At 53.0% G+C, this 17,058-nt stretch overlaps 6 protein-coding genes and 2 non-coding genes across 8 annotated transcripts; 3 read left to right on the top strand and 5 right to left on the bottom strand.

Annotated features, from left to right (window-relative positions):
* Positions 1-56: 56 nt before the first annotated feature.
* HD553DRAFT_314692 (OTU-domain-containing protein) lies at positions 57-1,972 on the bottom strand. Its single transcript, XM_046180382.1, has 10 exons — positions 1,884-1,972; positions 1,690-1,807; positions 1,165-1,617; positions 1,049-1,103; positions 898-981; positions 761-838; positions 667-692; positions 322-544; positions 237-244; positions 57-160 (listed from the first exon to the last, which is right to left on the bottom strand). The coding sequence occupies exons 1-10, from the start codon at positions 1,896-1,898 to the stop codon at positions 138-140; spliced, it is 1,083 nt and encodes a 360-aa protein (XP_046035262.1). The 5' UTR covers positions 1,899-1,972; the 3' UTR covers positions 57-137.
* A 28-nt stretch (positions 1,973-2,000) lies between these two features.
* Positions 2,001-5,583, bottom strand: HD553DRAFT_314690 (uncharacterized protein). The gene is made up of 3 exons (XM_046180381.1): positions 4,753-5,583; positions 2,699-4,670; positions 2,001-2,625 (listed from the first exon to the last, which is right to left on the bottom strand). The coding sequence occupies exons 1-3, from the start codon at positions 5,523-5,525 to the stop codon at positions 2,278-2,280; spliced, it is 3,093 nt and encodes a 1,030-aa protein (XP_046035261.1). The 5' UTR covers positions 5,526-5,583; the 3' UTR covers positions 2,001-2,277.
* Positions 5,584-5,940: 357 nt separating this feature from the next.
* HD553DRAFT_t77 lies at positions 5,941-6,034 on the top strand. Its single transcript has one exon. It is a non-coding gene; the product is annotated as a tRNA-Asp (tRNA).
* Positions 6,035-6,283: 249 nt separating this feature from the next.
* HD553DRAFT_71804 (MAP kinase) lies at positions 6,284-9,136 on the bottom strand. The gene is made up of 6 exons (XM_046184442.1): positions 8,382-9,136; positions 7,696-8,301; positions 7,350-7,620; positions 7,154-7,278; positions 6,851-7,077; positions 6,284-6,773 (listed from the first exon to the last, which is right to left on the bottom strand). Exons 1-6 carry the CDS (start codon positions 8,910-8,912, stop codon positions 6,530-6,532), a joined length of 2,004 nt encoding a protein of 667 aa, XP_046035260.1. The 5' UTR covers positions 8,913-9,136; the 3' UTR covers positions 6,284-6,529.
* Positions 9,137-9,861: 725 nt separating this feature from the next.
* Positions 9,862-9,955, top strand: HD553DRAFT_t78. The gene has a single exon. It is a non-coding gene; the product is annotated as a tRNA-Leu (tRNA).
* Positions 9,956-10,112: 157 nt separating this feature from the next.
* HD553DRAFT_314688 (uncharacterized protein) lies at positions 10,113-11,480 on the top strand. The gene is made up of 4 exons (XM_046180380.1): positions 10,113-10,515; positions 10,598-10,809; positions 10,917-10,984; positions 11,139-11,480. Exons 1-4 carry the CDS (start codon positions 10,317-10,319, stop codon positions 11,263-11,265), a joined length of 606 nt encoding a protein of 201 aa, XP_046035259.1. The 5' UTR covers positions 10,113-10,316; the 3' UTR covers positions 11,266-11,480.
* Positions 11,481-13,685: 2,205 nt separating this feature from the next.
* Positions 13,686-15,258, bottom strand: HD553DRAFT_71696 (uncharacterized protein). The gene is made up of 6 exons (XM_046184440.1): positions 15,018-15,258; positions 14,634-14,930; positions 14,355-14,519; positions 14,105-14,275; positions 14,000-14,027; positions 13,686-13,923 (listed from the first exon to the last, which is right to left on the bottom strand). Exons 1-6 carry the CDS (start codon positions 15,045-15,047, stop codon positions 13,805-13,807), a joined length of 810 nt encoding a protein of 269 aa, XP_046035258.1. The 5' UTR covers positions 15,048-15,258; the 3' UTR covers positions 13,686-13,804.
* Position 15,259: 1 nt separating this feature from the next.
* On the bottom strand, positions 15,260-16,598 carry HD553DRAFT_71729 (ribosomal protein S17-domain-containing protein). The gene is made up of 5 exons (XM_046184441.1): positions 16,315-16,598; positions 16,123-16,218; positions 15,922-16,036; positions 15,689-15,834; positions 15,260-15,607 (listed from the first exon to the last, which is right to left on the bottom strand). The coding sequence occupies exons 1-5, from the start codon at positions 16,382-16,384 to the stop codon at positions 15,564-15,566; spliced, it is 471 nt and encodes a 156-aa protein (XP_046035257.1). The 5' UTR covers positions 16,385-16,598; the 3' UTR covers positions 15,260-15,563.
* Between the last annotated feature and the right edge of the window lie 460 nt (positions 16,599-17,058).

The raw sequence follows: 17,058 nt of genomic DNA, 5'->3' as shown, positions 1-17,058 counted from the left end.
TATACATACCAAGCTAGGTAAGGCCGTCTGCTAATCATGAAATGCCTTGCAGATACCCTTGCATTGTGGAAGTTCATTGGATACTTGGATATAGTAATCTGATATGCATACTGAAATACAACGCGTTCGACCTGAACCTAGTATTCTCCAAACTCGACATCTATTGCGAATGGGACAAGAAAGATCGTTAGCATGGTCTCGCCTTCCTGACCTTCACGCATCCTCCAACCACTTACGTCCTGTTCTGGAAAACAGTGATCAGGCGGACAATTTAGCGTGGTTCGTTCCTCAATGACCAGGAGCAGCCAGACCCAAACTCACTGCATAGCATGTTGCCTAGCCCCCGTCTCTCCCTTCAACCCGACCTTGCATACCTGGCACCTTAGGTCGAAGTTTGCCGTATCCGTGTAGTAATGCTGTTTCTTCAACTGATCCACCAGTTTCTGAGCGCCGGGGAGGATAGAGTCGTCGGTCACCGGGAACAGTGTCGTATGAAAATCCGGTGGAGCGTCGGGGATGGGCGAGGTGGTGATAGCGTCGTAGTCTATATGGATCACAGCGAGTGTCGGTCAGTATGGATCACAGCGAGTGTCGGTCAGTATGGATCACAGCGAGTGTCGGTCAGTCAGGGCGACGATGCGAAGAACGAGTTTCCTTAAGACTCACGGATACCAGAATATACTAGTAAGCACCTGTCATCGAATACGATTACCAGACTTGATTAGGTCTGATCATCGAGAGATGCATGTGCGCGACTCACCTCGAATCGTATTGCCCCTCCCCAAACTTATCGGCCCTTCCCGACAATACGTCGAAACTATCAATCTCAGTCTTGAAGCTACCCAATTCACCTAGGTCAACATCAAAGAGACAAATGTGATGGATACGATTACTCACTGTTTGGCAAAGATCGCCAGCTCTATCGCTCCGCCCCATGTCGACGGTTTGAGGATGGTCCGGATATATTCGTCCCGGGGACGTCTACCACACCAAGTCCTGATGATTTAGTTGCGAACATCGTGGTAAATTCTGAATGTTACCAACTCACCCAAGTACCACCTCGGGATACTCAAACTCATCTTTCCGGATCTCATCCGCAACGACTGCCCACATTCCCTCGTCTCAGCAAGACTCCGCAAGAAAAGAAAGACAAGATGGACCCACTCTGCCTCAACTGGTTCGTCACGGATTCGCTATACCCTCCCTTGAAAACGATCCCGATCGAGCTGAACAAGCACGAGTTGTCGTCCGGGACGATCCGATGTTGCATGATCCCGGCCCCACCAGGCAGGTCCACGGTCGTCTCTTTCCCAGCCGGTGCAACCGGCGTCGATGCAGAAGTGGAAGAACTGCTCGAGAGGGTGTTGACGGTAGATTTTGTTGGTGCTAATACAGGTGGTTTAGGTTGTGATTGTGATCGAGGCTGAGGCGCTGTATTAATGGCTGTAGGTTTTGTTTCTTGTGATGCCGCATTATTAACCCCCCGGGAAGCCGAAGTAGACGTGCTGGGAACAGCGGAGACGATGACTTGCTCTCCTTTCGTGATCGGTATTGTTGAGACCTGGGTTTCTGCGAGGGTACTCGAAGGGATAGGTTTAGGGGGATATCCGAGCTTTACTGGTGAAAGGCGACCGTCATGATGAGCGGCGTGCTTTGCAAGCTGATCATCACCTTGACAGCTGCACTCACGCTCTTGCTCCGCAATAGGTATGTCACTGGCCGAGAATATCATCAGCTGGAGCTCTTCGTAGGTCATTTCAGGTGTCAATTGAAGCACAGTCGCTCCTTTCGGATGTCGAAGGCGGACCTGTTTGCGCATAAGGCAAAGGCTAGATCAGCTCATCATTCTGGCGGACGGTGTCCTGGTTGGATAACTAGCATACGTTGAAGGTAGCCATAGTTGGTATTCGAGATCTCTCTGAGTTTGCGTGGGTATGTCAGTGTTGAGGAGCTATGGTGAAGTCAACCTCGCACTCTTGGTACATTTATCATACGATTCTGGCGTGATGAGCTACATGCTGCAAGCTCGAAGCTGCATGATGACGATTGCTCATCGCCGGGGCGACGCGGAAATAGATACTCAAGTAAGCAAGTGACGACACGAAGGGAATAACAGCGTTTGTGACAATGCATAAAGGAGGTGCTCGTGCCAGCGTCCTGGCCTACAAGCATCGGCAGGGATGACCAGAAAGAGTCTACGTGCACTCTTGTGACAAGTGGGCCAGAGCTCGGGCTCATATCTGGCGGATGAAGTAACGCAGAGAGCTGTGTACATGATCAAGCGGGTCCGACCTCGACCCCGACGCTCCTCAACCTCGCCCTGAGCTGTTCGGCATCCGGAGCGGGCGTAGGCGTATAAGTTATGGTCGTCACCCCGGCGTTCTGCTGGCCTTTCCCAGATCCCTTGGTCTGTTCATTCTTGATGCCCGGCTGTTCCGGCAAGTTCCATGTGATCTGGATGGGGTTCCGAGCGGGGTCGTCTTGAGCCTTCTTGTTACCGCCCTTGTTCTTCTTGTTCGAGTTGGATTTGGAGACGGCAGCAGCGCGACCGGCCCGGATGGCGTCTTGTTCGATGGACCAGACGACGGATTTAATCCACTGGAAGAGCTCGTTACAGGCCCAGTCCTTCGTGTAGGAAAGATGCCTGGTGAGCACAAAATGCTCGGAACGTTACAAAAGCAAGATCATCGGGACTCACTAAGGTCTCCGGGTTGTCCAAAACAGACGCACTCTCCGGACCCGCCTCCTCCTCCGCCTCCGACCCTTCATGGTCATCGTTCCCTTCCTCGCCCTGACCCTGTTGTTGCCCAGTAGCTCCGCTCTTTCGCTTCTTCTTCTTCTTCTGCTTCTTCTTCTTCTTTTTGCCGTCCCCCGTCCCGTTGGTATTAGGCGGCGTTTCCTCTGCCATTTCTGCCATTATATTCATGTTGCGCATGTCGTGCGGACCTGGAGGCAGCGCTGCGAGGTTGGTCCCGTTCAGATCATCGTACATGATCGTCGCGACGTCCATCTGCTCTTGCAAGAAGTCGGGTACCTTGAAATTGGTCCTGAAATCCTCAAACACCTGTTTGGCCTCTTCGAGCGATCCTCGCAAGTAAGGGTCGATCCCGGAAGACGTCTCCAGGTGGCTCATTATCCATTTCGCCGTCTCGGTCGCCTTGGCATGGAACCGGGCGAGCTTCTTGCGGACCTCGGCTTTGGTAGGTTCGTCTAGCGCAGGAGCCTGGCCGTTGGGACCAGTGATCTCTGGGAACGCCATCTTGTCGCCCCCATTGGCCGAGGTGTAGGGTCCGATGACGCTGCCATACTGCATGATGGCCTCACGCAGTGCGTCGGCATCGGCGCGGTGAGCATCTTCCACCAACGTTCCACCAACGCTGAGCAGGACTGGATCCGGTTGACCACCCCCAGCACCGCCTCCTGCGCCTGGCGTCCAACCGCCGGGCATCTGAGGTGGTGGAACCGCTGGCGAAGCACCGTTGACATGCGGCGGTGCCGTCTCCCTTGGTATTTGCCGCCCGCCTGCACCATCGTCTTGCCCTGGCGGCCCCGCTTCCACCTGCAAGATCCTCTTGCGCTCCGTATCCGTCAATTCGGACCAACGCTTGCTCAGGGCCGACTCTGGCCAACCCTTCTTCATCAACCTCGCTTTACTCTTCTCGTCCTCGCATATTGGTCCGTCCGTCGCTCTCGCCAGGACCGTCCGCCGTATATATTCCCGCTCTTGATCCGTCAGTTCGGACCATTTCTTCTTGAGAAGCTCTTCCGGCCATCCGTCATACATGAAAGCGACTTTCATCTTTTCGAAAAAGAGTTCCTTTTGCAGTCTAGCCTCCGAGAGTTGTCGGGGAGTGGGTTCTCGGCATTCGGGTCCGCAGACATGATGAGGCTGCGGTCCGCCTTGCAGAGGGTCACCTCCAGGTCCATTCAGCGGGCCCCCAGGCGAGGACATGGGTTGAGGACCGTTCTGTCGCTGTTTCTCTTTACCCTTGCCAAACACCCGACTGAAGAACTCTCTTGCTTCTTCCCGTTCGTCCTCTCTTCCAGGACCCAGCTCATCCTCGATCTCGCCAATCGAAAACGTGTCCACCTCTCCGTCCACACCCTCTCCAGCCTCGTCCTCGTCCTCATCATCGTCATCATCATCGGATACCTCCTCCGGAACGAATGATAAATGCGAGGCGTCGTCCGGGTTGGACCCTTCCTCCTCCTCCAAATCGCCATCCTCGTCATCATACTCGAAACTCTCCTCCGAGGCGTAATACGAGTCGTACTCTTCGTCATCATCGTCATACTCCTCGTCAGAGTACGCTCTCGCGCTGTGCATCTCGTCACAGTGAGGACACATGTGATGCGTTGTCTCCTCGGTACTGCTGCTATTGCTTCCTGAACCCGCAGCAACCGGACCCGAGGGAGGTAACCTGGCATCAACGTGCTGCATAGGAGCAGTTGAACCACCGCGAGCTGAAGGTGTGCCGGCAGAAACAGGTAGCTGGGGTTGCGGACCTGGAGGGATGGAGGATGGAGAAGCATTCTGCGGTTGCTGTTGCCGGTTCTTGCCTTTGACCGCCTGCTGTTGATGAGCCTGTGCTTGAGCGGTAGCGTAAGGCGCCGATGATGAGGGATGCGGTTGGAACAGGTATTTGGACAAGGCTGGGGTGTTCTCGTTTCTGCTCAACGTAGGACGGGACATGGATTTCGTTGAGCTTTCACCTTTCAGCCTGTGCCTTGTAACAACGATATACTACTCACGTTCCAGTCTGGAAGATCGGCAACTTCAATAGATCCTCCAAGTTCGGCAACTTTCCACCCGGACCGACCCCTAACCCAGCTCCAAAGGCATTCCCAATGACCTGTTGAGCATGTTGCTGTTGCTGCTGCTGCGTTTGTCCATGCATTTGAGCCTGTCCCTGACCTGCCACTCCTGGTCCTGGCATCCCGACAATCCCGCCCAAAGCTCCCCCGGCAACCTTTTGCAAAACATCTCTGATGTCTTCTTCTGGATCTCCACTCCCCTTGCTCGGGATCTCGAGAGCTGGGAACGGAAGCGTCAAGTTCGGGAACAACTCGGTGTTGAGCACAACGTCGATCGCTCCCGTTGATGGATCCCTTTGCATCATTCCTCGATTGCCTAGCATGTGGTTGAGCATAGCTAGAGCTTTGTCGGAGATGGGAACCATCTTCTTCTGCGCCTCTGTGAGTTCTGGTTGTGAAGGTGCCGGTTGTGGTGTGTGCGTCGATGGGGAGTGGGAATGGGAATTCGGATGAGATGGAATTGGCTGAGAAGGGAACCCGTTCTGCGCATGAGCATGTACATGTTGATGATGGTGATGATGAGGTTGAGCGTATGGATGTGCAGATGAATGACTCTGGCTATGACTATGATCGGTGCTATTGCGATACTGCTGCTGATGTTGCTGCACGTTCCCATTCCTTAACACGGCGTCCTCCGTTGACACCTGTTGTTGCGGCTGAGACGGCGCCTGTTGAGCCTTCTTCTTGGCTTTCGTCTTGGACCTCGTCATGGCTTCATCAGCTTCCCTAGAACGAATCCTATGACAGGTCGTGGTTCTTGTTTCGCTGGTTACAAGACGGCCATAATGATACGACAGGTCACGCTACCACCGCATTCACCTCGATCCCAGTTAGTCCATAACGAAAGGGGGCGACAAGCGCGAACGAAGCGCGCTTCTATGTGACACGCTCGTGCAGGCTCGACGCATTCTCGTTGTTTCAGCTATCGTTCTGAGACATATTAAAGAGCAAAGAGCGTACTATATATTCTGTCCAGGTAACTGGGATCAAAACTCTAAAACAAAAGTGACCCTGGGAAGAGGGATGATTCGTGGCGATGTAAAGTCGTCGAGATTTTCGCTTAGTCATGCGTTCTCTGATTACAAAACCCATTATTCGATAGTCATAAATTTAGCGTACAGTGCATCTTTGCTGGTGTATTGGTAACATTGGCGCTTGTCATGATATCAACTATCAACACTACTCGCGCCCGCGCTGGGTTCGATTCCCAGGCAGAGAGTATCTTTTTTTGCCCTCGTAGTCATCTCTTCTGGCCGTTGAACGTCCAATCCTCGAGGCCCGTCGCGGCCTCCTTCTCTCAGGGACATCCGATAGCGATGGCACGTTTGCTGGTTCTTGTGCGTGTAACGCCGTTGACGAGCGAGACGTTTACAAGATGTATCTGAAAGGGCTGCCAGCCTGTTGGAAGCTACTGCGCAGCGGAACAGGTAAAAAGGACCCTGACATAGGTATGAGACGACATTCAAGGTGCAAGCGTATGAGTGTCATCATCATATGCGGGTGAAGGCCGGAAACCGTCAAAGAGTCTCGATAATAGGGCTACAAGCGGAAAGGGACGATCAGAAGAGTACAATGGCGTGTATAACATGTTCTCTGGATCAGGTGGTGAATATAAGGCACGCTCAATAGCGTGGATGCGTGTGCTAAATGGCCGCAGAATATGCCTGACGAGTGCAGTACGAGATCACATGATGTGCGATTCCCTTTGTGCTCGTCATGGCTTGTCTGCGTTGGCAGTCTGCGAAGGTGGCGGCACGGCCGGTCCACGAGCGTGACCTTCTGCAACCTCGGGAGCGCTCGAGCTGACAGGCGCTCCGTTGGTTCTCCGCTTGGCCTTCGCTTCAAGCGCTCCAGCGACCCACGCAGCCATATCGACTTCGCGCTCGTCATCCTCCTTCATCCAGGGGTGTTCCAACAGTTGTGCGTAGGTCGGTCGAGCGTCGGGCTGTTTCAGAAGACTGCAAATCATGGCAAAGACAGAGTAAGCAGATGTGCATCGTAACCAGGAAGATGAGACCTTGATCGCTGAACTTACCAGCTAGCGACAAAGTCCTGCGCAGTGGCCGAGTATTGCTCGGGCAACCTGGGAGGCGGTCCGTGCACGATGGCTTGAAGTTGAGCGAATACGTTCTGGTACGTCTCGGGCGGGTAGGGGTAACAACCCATGGCCAATTCGATGATGGTCAGACCGACCGACCAGACGTCGGATGACACGGTGTACGTGCTGACTTGACCGGTACTCTCTCCCTTGATACGTTCAGGCTGCACAGACGAAGGCGACCAGGACGACCGAGTCAGCGTGGGTTTTCAGATTAGAACTTTGATTCGCGAGACTCACCGCCATGTAACTCTGACACCCGATGTTGGTCTTGGCCAAACTCTTTTCAAGCTGACCCGAAACACCGAAATCACACAATTTGATCTGACCCTTCTTGTTGGCGAGCAGGTTGGTCGGCTTGACATCTGGTAGCGGCGAGTAGCAAGGTAGTAGCTATGAGCGGCTTGTTCCGCTTAGATGTCAGACCAACACTCACCTCGATGCATGACCTGCAATTCGTCTTTTAAGAACTTCAACCCCTTGATTGCAGCCTTTGTGATTCTTGCCAATTCCTTCTCGGGGATCCCGCCGAAGTTCAGGGCATCGAGACTCCCAGCGTCCATAAATTCGATGCAATAGTAGACGCAGGATTCAACCATGAAAGCGCCGTAGAATTCGATAATTTCCGGGGCGATGGCTCGATGCAGGATGTCAAGCTCCATGATGATCCCGCTCAATTTCGATTCATCCAACTCGAGTCGGATTTCCTGCAATGGGTACGACGTCAGTCGCGATACTCACGTCACGTCAACTCACTCGTGCGTATCTCCTCGCGAACTCACCTTCATGGCCATGGTCACCTTGGTCGGCTTGTGGTAGACCTTTCTCACCTCGCCGTAGTTTCCTTTACCCAACTCTTCCTGCAACTCCATCTGATCCTTGTTGATCTCGAACGACTTTCCGTTGGAAAAGTTGACCCCCTCGGCGTGCAAGATGGCCTTTTTATCGAAATTGAGCTTGCCCGACGGGTCGACGATCTTGGAAAAGTTGCCAAAAGGCGAATTCTTCCCGTTTGGTCCACCGCTCGGTCCGGCACCTCCGCCCATACTGCTCAGCGTCATCCCGGAAGGCCTGTTCAGACGTCGACCGGGTCCACCACCTAGACCGGTCGAAGGGAGAACGGGAGCGCCTCCACCAGGTCTAGCGAGGCTAGGGGCACCGGGACGACTCAATCCACCACCTGCACCGCTCAAAGTGGGTGCTCCCGATGCAGCACGTCGAGCGGCGAGTCCTCCTAATAAGGGAGCACCTGAACCTCCCGGTCGAATGCCTCCACCAGCACCTGGTGCTGCAGCCCGGTTGGCAGCGGATGCGAGCAGGGACGAGGTCGAGGTCGAATCCCCGCCTCCTACGGCCGGTGCGCCCGATTTCGACCTAGTCGCCATGGCCTGCAACGGGAACGACCCGTACTTGCGTCAGTCTCCCTCCGATTGCAATATCCGCATGCTGACGCCTTCGATTAACTCACATCAATCTTGGCCTGTAAAGTCGGAGGCAATCTGCTGCCCCCACCTCCGCTCATTCCAGCTTGTAACCCCGACCTGGCACTCGCCAATCCCCTGCCCATTCCACTTATGCTAGGTCCAGGTCGGACAGGTGCAGTCGGGGGGCTCTTCATTCCCAATCCTCCGATCGCAGGCGGGCTCTTGATGACCTGAGGAGAAGCGGGGGAACCGTCGACCATATCCCTCGCGAGGACGGTAGCAGGTGATCCTGATGACGCCGTTCCTGCTGATTTTTCTGCATCGTCGGTCTTGCTACCGTTGGCAGTCGGAATGGGGGTCGGCTCGGCAGCTGGTACCGGTGCCGACTCTGCTACAGGGGCGGGTGCAGGTGCAGGCGTCGCAGAAGGCGAAGGTGTAGAAGAAACCTCGACCCCCTCTCCGGACCCCGAAGATTCCTTCTTCTCCCCCTGCTGCACGTCACTCGCCTGATTCTCCTGTTTGTCCGAGACGCTCAAGTTCTCCATCTCTTTCGTTGGGGAAGAAGGAGCGCTCATCCTGGTTGATGTAAGTGTGGCTGATACCCGATTGCTTATCTAGACTGGATTCCTGGGTTGCCAGGTGATATGACCGAAAGATCCCGTTCGGTCGTGCAAGCTACTCTTGTTGATCTTGATACCAGCTTCACAGGGTTTCGAAACCTGAAAGTCTTCCTATGAATCTCGATGACCGGTTGTTGACGCGGATATCGATCGGGGTGCGGCTCTCGTCTAGCCTGGTTCTTAACTCGTCCTTGTGATGTACTCTCACTTGGATCACCTTACAGCGTCCTAAACTCCAGTATAGGCAAGATAATCGATCACCTCGTCTGCGTCTTCTTCGCCCTCAAAGGAAGTTTCTTATCGAGTCCTCTCGCAAGGGTGTGCTGGTGGTGCAAACTACGGAATGACGTTGACGTGAACGCTAATCGTCTATCCTATTCGGTTCCCGTCGCTTTCTTGCTCCTCTAATCCAGTTGTGATTCTAAGGTCTGTGATACGAGATCAAAGCCTCGTCCTTGTATTGGTGAACCGAGATGGGGGTCGTCGATCGGGGATCGATCTTTTTTTACGAGTTGCCAGAGACCTAGGAGGGTCGGTATGATGTAAGGTCGGTCGAGTGGGAGTTGATGGTGATTACGAGAGTCGATCGGGTAAGAGAGGAGACGAAAAGAGGAAGTGAGGGGAGGAGGATGGGTACGTCTGGAGATAGGGAAGGATAGCTGCAGAGATCTTGTGCGATTGCTTTTGCTTGCTAATGCCGGAGGAACAGAGAAGTGGTGAGAGTCGAGAGTGTTGGTCCCGATCGCAGGAAACGAAACGACGGACGACGACGTCAATCCTCCCTCCGCCGCCCTGCCTCCCACGCTGCGGCCCCGGAGGAGAGATCAGAGCGAGAAAATCGCGACACGGGTGTGTCGCCGGGCGTTGGGTACATATTTTTAATAACTCACGAGCTTAACATGAAGGAGACGTGGGAGAGTGGTTAATCCGCTAGCTTCAGGTTAACAGCCTCAATCCGCTAGTCCTTCGGGTCATGCGTTCGAATCGCATCGTCTTCATCAATTGATTTCTTTTTGTCCAAGTTGACCTGTCTTTTTCGCTCAATCGGTGCCGCGCATCGGCCCGGCTTTCGCGCTCGGGTATCGTTTCTCTTTTGTCCTCTTGAACAGGGAACAAAGAACAAAAGTTCGATTGCAATCCTTGTCACAGTAACAAGTCCGACCAGTGACCAGAGCAATTGTTCAGTTGTTCATGTAGCAAAGAACCGTTCAAGATGGCATCTCAATATATACCATACAATCAATCCAAATGGTCGGCGCACGTATCACTTGAAAGGAATCTTGACCTCTATCTCTTATACGGCCTAGACAATTCACGAACCTCCACTACACCTAAGTACATCTCATAGCGATTACGACCATGCCGTACCACCACCTCCCCACAACAACCTCTTCTGGGAAACCCCGTTCTTCCGGCTCTTTGAAATCGCTCATCCTGAGTACGATCTGTTTGGGCCTATTATGCCTGTCTTCGGGCGCTTTGGCGCGATCGGGAGAGGGAGAAGGGTCTTCGGTGGCAGAGCAATTTGGACTTCATACCGCTCAGGGGGATGTTAGCCGTGAGTCCCACCTTTCAGTTCAAGGTGACGTAGATTGATTCCCGATACTCACGTCTTCGTCTTCCTTACCCCGCAACTCCAGATTGTTGGAAACAATGTAACCACGACGTGACCGAATCCATCCCCGCTCCCTGGACGCATGAGACCAACCTCAACCAGTGGAGCTTTATCAGTAAAAACTGTCTGTATGACGTTTACCTGGAGACGATGGCCAAGTGTCTGGTGGTCAAATGTGAGAGCAGTTGGGACGTACAGTATGCGGTCGAGTATGGGGAGGGGATGTGCAAGAAGGCGGTGAGTTCTCTTTACTACTGTTTGGTACCTTTCGAGGGCCGAAACTGGAACTGTTGCTGATACTCTTCTTACGATCGTCTTGCATTGATGCCATTGATGTGTAACAGGGACACGAAGTACAATACCGCCTCCCGCCTACTTATACGGAAACCGCAGGAGGATACTTTGCTACAGCGTAAGTCGCAATGCTTTGTCTCCCCGAACCTTCCGTCTTCCTTGCCATTTACCTCTTCTCTCGAACACGACAACCCACTCCTTGCCTCTGCTCTCGCCTTGAATCGATACTGATATCAACCTCCCTCTCGCTTTTCTTACTCCCCGAAACACAGTATACCCCGCACACTATCCGCCCGAGCTAACAGCTCGCCGAGGGATACCCACGCTCGATCGGGGTCGATGGGAAGCGTTGGGGTTGTCGTCGGGATCATCTTTGGGATCAGCCTTTTAGGGTTCTGATTCTAGGTCGATACAGGCGAACCGATTCGCTCGTAGGTCTTGGGAAAAGAGATGAAGGGTATAGGCAGGAGGAATTATGACAAGCATACGATTAGTACGTCCCGATGAGGACGTCGGGTGGCTAGATCAGGTAAATTGTAACAGGCTGTATTTGTAGTCGGATGCGAGGCTATATGATAGATGGATTCGGTCAATAATCATCTCATCCGAGATCTTGGCGACTTTGATCGATACTGGGCGATCCGAAGGTCATCATCTTTTCTTCTCCCCTTGCGAAGTCGAGATCAGGGGCAAAGCTTTTTACATGGTCTCGAGAGCCCAGGCAGCAATTGCGGAGAAACCAGTCCGCCGCAATATCCATCACAGCCCAAGCGCCCCGCTATGCTCGGTTACGCTCATAGGTCTTAGCAGCATGCTCGATATGCGCGTTGGACCACAGAGCCGAACGGTGTCGCAACACGACCCGCATGTCGACCTCAAAGGCATCTGTATCCCCTTAGAACACCAGCCCGTGATGGCCAATTGCACCTGCTGGAAAGAGACCTATGTTCGCGAGACGTTTCTCTTCGCTTCTCCCACAGATACAGTATGATTAGACAGTCGGTGTACTAGTATAGCGCATCGAAAGACTTGGTTCAAGCGCTTCCGGCTTCCAGCATACCAAGGATGGCCTCCTATTTATCCTGCGTTGGAAGTGTCACAGCGATAATGGACAGAGCCGGCTGGACGAGACTATGATCTCCGCCTCCAAGAGACATTCTTCTGATATGTACAGCAACTGTGGGAGGAGCTCGTCGTCATATCAAAGGAGATCCTGCGCCTCCCCTGAGGAAACCAAGCGTAGTGCCTCTCTGATGTATGAGAGGTCGCAGTAGACAACGGTGGAGTCTGAGTGCGAGATTTATGGAGGTTCATTGGGGTGTACCAGAGCTATGTGCCTGGCGTGCAGAACAAAATCGGCATCTAGAACGTCTCGAGGCCGCTGCAAAAGACACCAGCACATGCACCAGATATGTCGGCCAGAATATCGCTGGGGATCCGCTCATGCGGCGGAAGGACAGCAACAAGAACGCACTGTCAAATTCCACCCTGTTCCAAATCTGATGCAACCGGTTCCTAGAAGACTTTGCGGTCTGCAAATCTGTCGACCTGTGAGTCCAGCTGTTTGAGTATGGATATCCCTCTCAAGAGGAAGATACCTCCCAAAAGATTTGGCTCACTTGCCGAGACCATTGGAATCGCAAGTATCTGGCGGTCTTGGCTGGAACTCTCGATTTGATGAACAGCGGGCTCGGAGGGATGCCACAGGTCCAGCGCGCCATTCCCCAGGCGCTTACTGGTAGAAATCCCATCGAAACCGCTCAGGATATTGTCGACCACCAACACTAAGATGTGGTGTCCAAAGTGAAGAGATATTGTCTTTGAGCACGCTAGTATCATCTAGACCTTGCACAAAGGACAAGAATGATAACGGTTTTATGCCTCCTGCAAGTGCGATGATCCAAGCGAAGCAAGCGGTCACGGGGTCCTGGACCTCATGTCGCTTGCTCTCATACAGCGCAAAGGCGCGCGCAAGCCTTGGGTCGCTGTATAAGAACCTCCGCTTATCACTTAGAGTTCAGCAGGCTGATGTGGGTTAGAGAAGCGGTCATGCGTCAGAATTTCGTATACAGTCATCATCATGAAACGCGGGACTCGCTCAAACGCCAACACCGACCACAATCTTCAAGGATTGGTCGAAGACCGTAGAGGATGCGGTTAACTGGGGAGAAGGTGCAATGCTAGCTGTCAAAGGTGCCTGTGCGATTAAGTCTAGATGCGCTGTCCATCATCTTGGGTTGCTTAGGAGATAGGTACTGGAAACCCCGAGCAACTGGAGAGAAAATGGAAGGACTTGAACGACCATGTCAATTACTGGCTGGCGAAAGCGAAAGCTACGATGCTCGGATTGATCAACAGTGACGGCGGCGAGGACAGCAATGGCGGCCTGACACGGATCGCTCAGGCGCGGGCCTATGTCAGGAGCAAGCTCATGGAGTTGCAATGAATGGACTGATCTCAGACAGGAGTACGGGTTTACAAGAGTTTGTCGGATGTAGATGTATCTACATGATATCTTTGAGCGCAATGTAGCTTCAATGATCTACGATCTACATATACGCATGCATGTCTCTCCGTTCACTGGCTCATGCGCTCATGTAGTCCGGTTGATTAGAAAGGTAGAAGGAGAGATGGATTTGATCGAGGAAAGATCGAAATGAAGGATGAAGAGGTGCACAATTCTGCGCCGACGGAGAGGCGGTCCGCACTCTTGATATCACCATGACGCCTGTCGCTGGACAGATAACATTCCGGATTCTTGATATTCGACGATCTTAACACGCCGCATTTCGGGCAGCCTGCGTCTCTCGATTCACACCTGACAAATCTCGATCGTAAAGCTCATTCAATTGACATGAAAAGTGTCTCAGTATACAACCCTTCGCATCGTTCATCTTTTATCGATTCGCTACAGTTTAACTTCACCGCATGGATACGTCTACCACTTTTGCACCTGACCCTCTCCAGTCCCGCTGACGGAAGAGTTGGCCCAATACTTTCCGGTCGTACCGCCGATATCCTTGAGAGCGATATTGAGCGGTACCCTGGCGCCTTCCTCTGCAATGTTAGTGAAAGCAAAGACGCGGTGAGCTGGAGATCAATGAAAGAGATGACCAGCCGAGTTTGCGCTTACCAAGAGACTTGGGAGGCTTGCCGATAAGCTGCATAAGGAAAAACCCATGATCAGGAACGAGAACGTCGCACAGTAAAAGAAAAGCGGTGTTGGAAGTGCACTTACATGTCCCATATCGCTCGAAACCCACCCGGGGCAACAAGCGTTGATCAACACCTCACTGTTCTCCTTGGCCAACACTTGGGTGAACCCGTTCATCAACGCCTTGGAGACCGAGTAAGCCAGCTGAGGTCGACCCCATCCGGATTCCTTGACCTTGTTCGCTTCGACGGCGGACTATCGACGTGGGAGGGGTTACCGATCAGTCTAGACCGCGATCGTAAGATCGATGACCATAGGAGTGTACAATACTGACCAAGTATTCATCGGCCAGTCCTTGAACTTCCTCTAATGTCTTGACGCTCCTGAACCTTTCCTGGATCTCAGGAGAGTAATGGTTGAGCTGGGAGGCGACCGAGGAGAGGTTGACGATCCTGGATCCTTGTCGGTCTTTCAATAGGGGGAGGAACGATCGACACATCTGCGAAACCAGAGGATGATGGTCTCATGCTCAGCTCGAGGTCTCGACGCCTGAAGTGACTTGACACCGGAAGAACAGACGGGTCGACAGTCAAGGAAGGGACTCGCCACTCACCTCGAGCGTCCCCCTGTAGTTGGTTTCCAGAGTCTGCTTGGCAGTCTCCAACGAATAATCGTCATCGAGATTGACTCCCGCATTGTTGATAAGCACATCCACCCCGCCCTGGTCCTGCTTAATCTTGTCAACCAGAGCTTGAATCTGGGTCTTGTCCGTGATATCCAACTTCGGGTATTCGACCTTGCCCTTCAGGCCGAGATCTTTTCCCGCTCGGGAACAGGCGTAGAGGACGACAGGTTTGGGCGTGGAGGCGGAGAGGATCCCATCGCAGATGGCTGTTCCGATTCCTCGGTTCTAGACAGTGGGTAAAAGGCGTTAGGTAGGAGGACGTAAGGGTCAGTGAGTGAGGCCGAGGTGGTTAGGCCTTTGGTTGCGACTTACGGCTCCGGTGACGACAACGACGAACGACATGATAATTCTGATTTGTGCTTTTGTTGAGTACTTATACTTGAGATGGTGCCACGTATAGGGTGTCGTTGATCTGATGACAAGATGTCCTTTCCATTTTCCCTAGCTTTATGCGAACGGGTGGCATGAGATCGGAACGTTCGATCGATCGAGAGTCCTCGATGTGGATTCGTCATCGAATCAAAACACAAGTCACGTGACGGCGACGACAAGGACGAGATCTCAAGTGAAACACCGTCATTACTGCTCTGGTCATACTATCTGTCCCGACAGACAGCACGGAACCGCACACCGGTCACAAAATCGCCGTCTACCCCGAGGAAATCGTTTCATCTCATAATAAAACAGAGAATAACATATTCCCATTGCACAAAACGCTCCCCTCCAAAGGAAAAAAAAATCCCTTCCCTTCTTTCGGGAACCATCTTCTCTTCCCACCAAATCACCCACCCTACGTCCTCTGGCTAGCGAGCGATCCCGGACGCGGGCGATGACTGGCGTTCAAAGAGATGGAGGCGTTTAGAACTTCCTGAACGCACGGGCGGCCTGCTTGTTCTCGAGCACTAAAAGTTTCAGGAATAACCACATCGATCAGCATCATGTTCCTCCTTCGTCCATGGGGCAATACAAGACCCGCGACTCACCCCTCAAGACGTTGAACCTGACGGTCTTGGACAGAGGTCGGCACTGGCCGACGATGACCTGGTCACCAGCAGAGACTCGGAAAGCGGGCGAGCAGTGGGCGGCGAGGTTCTTGTGCCTCTTCTCGTATCGCCTGTACTTGGGGATGCTGTTGATGGCAAACAAAAACAAACGACAGAAACGCGGATCAGTCTCCCGAGCCCGGCTGGATTTATGCGAGAACGTGGATACGGACAAGTGGAGGTAGTCCCTTCGGATGATGATGGTGTTGGTCATCTTGGTAGACTTCACAACTCCGGAAAGGATTCGGCCTCGGATCGAGACTTCACCGGTGAAGGGGCACTTCTTGTCTATATATACGAAACGTCAAATAAACACCCGGGATCAATTCAGTTGTGTGCCGACAACAGTTAGGAGCCGGGCTTTGCAGACTAACCGATGTAGGTTCCGTTGATGGCCTCGGCAGGGGTCTTGAAGCCAAGACCGACATCCTTGTACCAACGCTTGGTCCTGGAGTTGACCTTCTTTCCGCCTACGCACAACCATCACGAGCGATCCCATACGCGTCAGCCGACAGGCCCTCCAGATCGTGATCTGCCTTCTGTCGGCGAGCGACTCGATTACTCACCCCTGACCTTGGCGTTGTTGAAGATGGGCTGCTTAGCAAAGTGCTTGGCGGTAGTGGCGTTTTGCTCCATCTTGCCTGTACAGTTTGCAATAAGCGCATAGAGGAAGATAGGTAAGCTTTCCGAAGCATCGGATGCTACTGAATGCAGGCGAAGTCTTGGGATATGCTGGCTGGCTAGATCGTTGCGGGATGCAGGTTGAGAGTAGCCGGTATCGGAGAGGATGGGGAGATGGCATGGTAGGTCTGCTTCGTAGTTGGGTCTAGGTCTGGTTTCGTCTGGGTTTCGTCTGACTATCTGAATCAGGAGCTCTTCTGAAGGATGTTCCTTGCAGATCAAGCGATATGGGCCTTTGATGCTTTCCTGTTTGTGGATTGTAATCGATGAAGGTCCGCGTCGAAAGAGCTAGTTGGAGACAGCCTCGTCGAACAGGTTCTGCCTTCGCGTGTATGCTGGGCCTTGCTTGGATTGGCGGCTGTTCACGGTCCAAAGTCGACCAGATTGGTAAACCCTTCCGCTGCCATGATTCCTCTCTTCTGCTGATGATCGAGTCTTTCGGAAATCGTTCCCCTTGTATCGTGTTGTCGGTTCTATTGCCTAATATCCTTGATATATTCCCCAATTACGGGTTCATCTCCTTGACGACCCTGACCAGACGCAATCCATCCATCCAGACCCAGACCTATTCCTCCAGACCGACCATACCATCCAGACCCATCCTCGACATCCGCAATCCGACCCAGTTC

This window comes from Filobasidium floriforme (assembly GCF_021052385.1).
Source record: "Filobasidium floriforme strain CBS 6241 chromosome Unknown HD553scaffold_16, whole genome shotgun sequence".
Classification (NCBI taxonomy): Eukaryota; Fungi; Basidiomycota; class Tremellomycetes; order Filobasidiales; family Filobasidiaceae; genus Filobasidium; species Filobasidium floriforme.
This window is presented reverse-complemented; position numbering and strand designations above follow the sequence as displayed.

What these genes read in the sequence shown, in the direction of transcription:
- HD553DRAFT_71804 (XM_046184442.1), bottom strand. Translation starts at nt 8,912, where the DNA reads ATGAGCGCTCCTTCTTCCCCAACGAAAGAGATGGAGAACTTGAGCGTC. An exon ending in CTTTACAGGCCAAGATTGAT is followed by an intron (nt 8,302 to 8,381) that starts GTGAGTTAATCG and finishes TTCCCGTTGCAG; the next exon opens with GCCATGGCGACTAGGTCGAA. An exon ending in GGTGTCAGAGTTACATGGCG is followed by an intron (nt 7,078 to 7,153) that starts GTGAGTCTCGCG and finishes TCGTCTGTGCAG; the next exon opens with CCTGAACGTATCAAGGGAGA.
- HD553DRAFT_314688 (XM_046180380.1), top strand. Translation starts at nt 10,317, where the DNA reads ATGCCGTACCACCACCTCCCCACAACAACCTCTTCTGGGAAACCCCGT. An exon ending in AGGGGATGTGCAAGAAGGCG is followed by an intron (nt 10,810 to 10,916) that starts GTGAGTTCTCTT and finishes GATGTGTAACAG; the next exon opens with GGACACGAAGTACAATACCG. An exon ending in GGAGGATACTTTGCTACAGC is followed by an intron (nt 10,985 to 11,138) that starts GTAAGTCGCAAT and finishes CCCGAAACACAG; the next exon opens with TATACCCCGCACACTATCCG.
- HD553DRAFT_71696 (XM_046184440.1), bottom strand. Translation starts at nt 15,047, where the DNA reads ATGTCGTTCGTCGTTGTCGTCACCGGAGCC. An exon ending in TCGTTGTCGTCACCGGAGCC is followed by an intron (nt 14,931 to 15,017) that starts GTAAGTCGCAAC and finishes CCCACTGTCTAG; the next exon opens with AACCGAGGAATCGGAACAGC. An exon ending in CAAGCCTCCCAAGTCTCTTG is followed by an intron (nt 13,924 to 13,999) that starts GTAAGCGCAAAC and finishes CTAACATTGCAG; the next exon opens with AGGAAGGCGCCAGGGTACCG.
- HD553DRAFT_71729 (XM_046184441.1), bottom strand. Translation starts at nt 16,384, where the DNA reads ATGGAGCAAAACGCCACTACCGCCAAGCACTTTGCTAAGCAGCCCATC. An exon ending in CGAAGGGACTACCTCCACTT is followed by an intron (nt 15,835 to 15,921) that starts GTCCGTATCCAC and finishes TGCCATCAACAG; the next exon opens with CATCCCCAAGTACAGGCGAT. An exon ending in CAGGTTCAACGTCTTGAGGG is followed by an intron (nt 15,608 to 15,688) that starts GTGAGTCGCGGG and finishes TGAAACTTTTAG; the next exon opens with TGCTCGAGAACAAGCAGGCC.
- HD553DRAFT_314692 (XM_046180382.1), bottom strand. An exon ending in ACCTATTGCGGAGCAAGAGC is followed by an intron (nt 1,618 to 1,689) that starts GTGAGTGCAGCT and finishes GCCTTTCACCAG; the next exon opens with TAAAGCTCGGATATCCCCCT. An exon ending in ACTAGTATATTCTGGTATCC is followed by an intron (nt 545 to 666) that starts GTGAGTCTTAAG and finishes TGATCCATATAG; the next exon opens with ACTACGACGCTATCACCACC.
- HD553DRAFT_314690 (XM_046180381.1), bottom strand. Translation starts at nt 5,525, where the DNA reads ATGACGAGGTCCAAGACGAAAGCCAAGAAGAAGGCTCAACAGGCGCCG. An exon ending in CCGATCTTCCAGACTGGAAC is followed by an intron (nt 4,671 to 4,752) that starts GTGAGTAGTATA and finishes TACGTTGAGCAG; the next exon opens with AAACGAGAACACCCCAGCCT. An exon ending in TGGACAACCCGGAGACCTTA is followed by an intron (nt 2,626 to 2,698) that starts GTGAGTCCCGAT and finishes TCCTACACGAAG; the next exon opens with GACTGGGCCTGTAACGAGCT.